The sequence below is a fragment of the Epinephelus moara genome, chromosome 4, assembly GCF_006386435.1.
Source record: "Epinephelus moara isolate mb chromosome 4, YSFRI_EMoa_1.0, whole genome shotgun sequence".
NCBI lineage: Eukaryota > Metazoa > Chordata > Actinopteri > Perciformes > Serranidae > Epinephelus > Epinephelus moara.
In genome coordinates, this window is record NC_065509.1 from 9,258,277 (window position 1) to 9,262,500 (window position 4,224).

A 4,224-nucleotide genomic window follows, 5' to 3' on the forward strand; every position below is an offset into this window, starting at 1 on the left:
TTGGCACACCGAGCAAGAAAGAGCAGAAGGAGAAGCCATCGCTAACTGTAAAGCTAATGTAGCTACCAAGGCTAGTAACGTGCAAACAACAGCTAAGAGATTAGCGAGAAAGTCGTAGAAAGGAGGAGAGCTATAAGTGCTTAAACAGAACCAGTGTGGGTTAAGACTTGAGGTAGACGTTAAAGCAACTGTAGTGAGAAAACAGGCTAGCAGAATTCACCAGAGCAGTACAGAGACGCTGTCACAGAAACACCGGAAATGACACAACTCGCTTACCGCAATACGTCAGCACGTCAGGTAAATGAGCCCCGCACCTGAGATTCCCCTCTCTGCATGATCAGAAAACTAACAAAAGAATGAGTAAGATGGGGAAAAAAGAAAAACTTCACAGAATGCGAATTGGAGGCGCTTCTCACTGAAGTGGAGGCGTGTGTTACGCTCCATCCTTAGGCGGCCTTATGGGGCGAACAAAACTCCAAACACTGACCCAATAATAACTGCATGAACACCTTTAAAATACTCAAATCCATGGGATTTATTAGAATTAAAACAAGCAACAAAACAACAAAAAAACACCCATGGTGAGAGCCAGCAGGACCAGCAGGACCAGCAGTCCCCACACCAGAGCCTCTCCCCTCTGCTGCTGGCACAAGAGCTCTTAAGCACCTCCTCCATGCCAGGTGGGCTGCACGTCGTTAACTAATGCAGCACACCTGGGCAGATCTACAAGGGAGGAAAAAAGAGACAGCAGCACAGAACACATACACAGCTGTAACAGCACGCAAAATGTACTTTTTGGCACGCTGTCCACCGGCATCAATACTAAACGCAAGAGGAGTGAGTGGGAGAGTGTGTGTGAGGCTGTCAATGATGTGGGGTCAGAAAAGCGGACACATGCAGAATTAAAAAAAGAAGTGGTCCGACATTAAGGTGGACGTGAAGCGGAGGACGGCTGCCCATCGCCAAAGTGTGGCCAAAACAGGCGGGGGGACAGGAGAGGAGGAGCTCACCCTGTTTGAACAGAGAGTCGCCGCAATTGTAGATGACACTGCTCTCTCAGGGGTGGTGGGAGCACCTGTGGGTGACTCGGATTACCCCAAGGTAAATACCTATACATTTGTGTAACAATGTGATACGGGTCATACAATAGCCTGCTCACAGCCCTATAGATGTTCATGCGTAAATGTTGTATGTATGGTATTATTTGGTTTAAAATAAATCTTTTGAATTTAAATTTAAACATGCCAGTATATCAAAGAGGATATCAAAGACTTTGACTCATGTTTAATTGCCCAAGTATTTTAAAACGGACAGTGAGACGGAGGACACACGGTCCAGCCACGTGCCACAGAGTCGGGGGATTCCTCCACCATCCCCGGCATCTCCTCCATCGTCCCCGGCGTCAGTGCGCCGCAACCACCGGCTGCTGCTGCTGTCCGCCCGACTGGCCGTGTCCTCACCCATGCTGTGCTGGAGTCACAAGAAATAGTGAGAGCAATCGGCGACATAAATGATTACCTAGATCAATTGATAGGCATCCTCACAAATATCAGTGAATCAATAAATGCATTGGTGAATAAGTGAATTCTGTGTCCTTGCCTCTTTTATATGGTTGAAATCAAATGTTGCCGGGACCAAATGGCCTCCCAGGTAGGATTTACAATCATGAGTCCAGCTTCTGGTTCGTCTGGTGGGGGATATGCTGCTCTGGCAGTGGTATGTCATGCCGGTGTGCCACATTGAGGGAGACGCTGCACGCCATCACAATGCGGCACACCTTCTCTGTACAGCAGCATAGCCCCAGTCCTGTCCAGGCAGCGCCACCGTCCCTTCAGCAGGCCGATTGTCCTCTCAAGGACTGACCGAGTGCGGGAATGGAGATCATTGTACCTCCGCTCTTGGTCAGTCTGAGGGTTGGTGAAGGGGTCATCAGCTAGGTCTTAAGTGGGTAGCCACGGTCGCCTGGGGTCAATTGAAAGCAGACAATTATGTTAACTGGATTTACAGTTTCCATTTGTTAATTTTATACACCACTTACATGGATCACACACTGTTGTAAATGAATGCAGAAGTGCGCCGGGGAAAAGGTGAGGCTGATTAAGAAATTTCACACTTTACGCACGGTGTTTATTGACATGAGTACTTTACACACAGAGACAATCAGGGGGCTTGTTAGAAAGCCCTGAAGCTGTAGTTTAACCAGCAAAAAACGGCAGGGCAAGGGGCAATAAGCGGAAATTCATCATTTCTAGATTAAAGGAATTCAAAAATTGCTATGTGAAGAACTAGAGGTGTAATTTCATCTGGAGTATAGCATGACCTCATACACCCTCTCTCTGTGTTGATCTCCAGCCCCTTGTTTACAAGCCGGTCCAGCTGCGTGTTCATGTACGTTCATGTGAACCACCCCCCCCCCCTCAGAGCCCTTGGCCCTCCCTCCCTATAAAAGGCTACAGCCAGTGAGCAATGGCAGCGAGTATTTTCAAAGTGAAATGGCGGAGAGTGGAACGAAACGTTCACCTGAAGACGACCAGGATCCGACATTACCTCTTAACAACGGTTGTTGGTGAAGAAGTTGTCGGATAAAGAAAGGGACAGAACTCAGATTAACATTGGCCTTGCATTTCCAAGGTGGAGAGCACTGAGAGAGCTAAAGGGGCTACAATCTGACTCAGAGCTAGCTCTTCTTCTCTTGGACAGGTACAACATAAAGTCAAATGTCTGTTTTAATTAGTGTTACAGTAACGTTAGGCGCATGTCGCTATGTCGATTCAATTAAATTTAATGTTACAATCGTAGCATGGGTTAATGTCCGGAGCTTGAGTTATTAGCGACTCGGTCCCAGCAATGGGTCAGGTGTTACGGTTGTGTTAGGTGAGTAGCCCGGCAGCCCAGCTAAGATTTGCAATTAGCATTGCAAAATGTAGCCAAGCTAAAACATCGCTCTCACTCACGGAGAAGAGGAGGAATGTTAGCGTTAGCTCCCGGTGTTAGCACTAGCCGGGATCCGGCGATGGCTCTAGCCGAGTCGGCTGCCACCGGCTACTGGAGTAACGTTAACTTACAGCTATGGAGCGCTTCTACCAGCTCTTCTAGTCACTGAGCCTCGCCTCCATCTCAGCAAATATTTATTACAGGGACCATCATCATTGGAGTAGGCAGGGGAATAGCTAAACACAGCAGAGACCGAGATTGAGTGAAAGACATTGCTAACTGCTAAACTAAGTTTAGACCAGGCGAGTGGGGAGGGGGGGGGTGTTGGAGAGCAGAGGTAGAGGGAGGTGTGGCTCATGACACACTTTGTTTTGGTCTACAGGCAGTGCACAACAGCAAACCTAGCGGTGAAACGATTTCGCTTTTTGCCCCTTTAACCACTGACTCGTACTGATGCTGTGAAGAAGACAGGATAATATTTGGGGGCGCACATGCTCAATGCGCATCAGGGGGATTAATATTAGGACAATTAAACAAATAAATTATTTACTCACCAAGAAGCCACCCATCGCGCACAGCGAATATGCTTCCTGTTGACATAAACAAATTCATCCCGCGATGGCGCTTTTATAATGTGTGTACAGTCAGTAGCTCCGGTTACATTAGGGAAACCGGCTGTCGCTGCAAATTGCGCATTGTATGGGAATTTCATATACCTGGCTGACATGCGGATAATTCCGTCCCACAGCTGACATGGCTCGGCTCAGGGTCGACTGGCACAGTCCCGATCGGTCGGCCAGCTCCCTCTGGAATGCCCCTGTTGCTAGGAACCCCAGTGTGGTCAACACCTGTATGGATACAGACAGACTGCTCCTCGCCGTGTCGTGCTCCAAGGCCGGCCGCAGCTCTGCACGCAGTTTCAGGAGGATTGCCCTCGGGAACCTAAAGTAGCTAATGAGTCACTTGTCATCAGCTTAGTGAATTAGAAGCACGGCTCCACACCATGGAAAACCATTCAGTAGCTGCGGTAGTTAGCCAGCCCCCTGTAGCCGGTGCGGAGNTCATGTGTTAGTAAATCCTCTCTGTCTCTGAACCCACGCTCTCTTCGTATTGCACCATTTACAATGTCTTCTAATACTGCTAAATCAGCCATTGTTGTATTTTCTGCACCACTTTGCGCATGCTTTTATATCCACTCATCTAATTGCAGACAAGTGGGTGTGTTAATTGTTCATCAGTGTTAATTGTTCATGTGTCTCTGATGTGCACATCACTCTGAGGACTAATTGT

At 48.1% G+C, this 4,224-nt stretch overlaps 1 protein-coding gene across 1 annotated transcript in view; it reads right to left on the bottom strand.

The window, feature by feature from the left end:
* Window positions 1-1,464, bottom strand: part of LOC126388664 (X-linked interleukin-1 receptor accessory protein-like 2) — a 59,665-nt gene extending 58,201 nt beyond the window's left edge. The window contains exon 1 of the mRNA XM_050041883.1: window positions 1,332-1,464. Coding sequence (XP_049897840.1) covers window positions 1,332-1,464 — 133 coding nt within the window. The remainder of the gene's footprint in view (window positions 1-1,331) is intronic.
* Window positions 1,465-4,224: the final 2,760 nt, after the last annotated feature.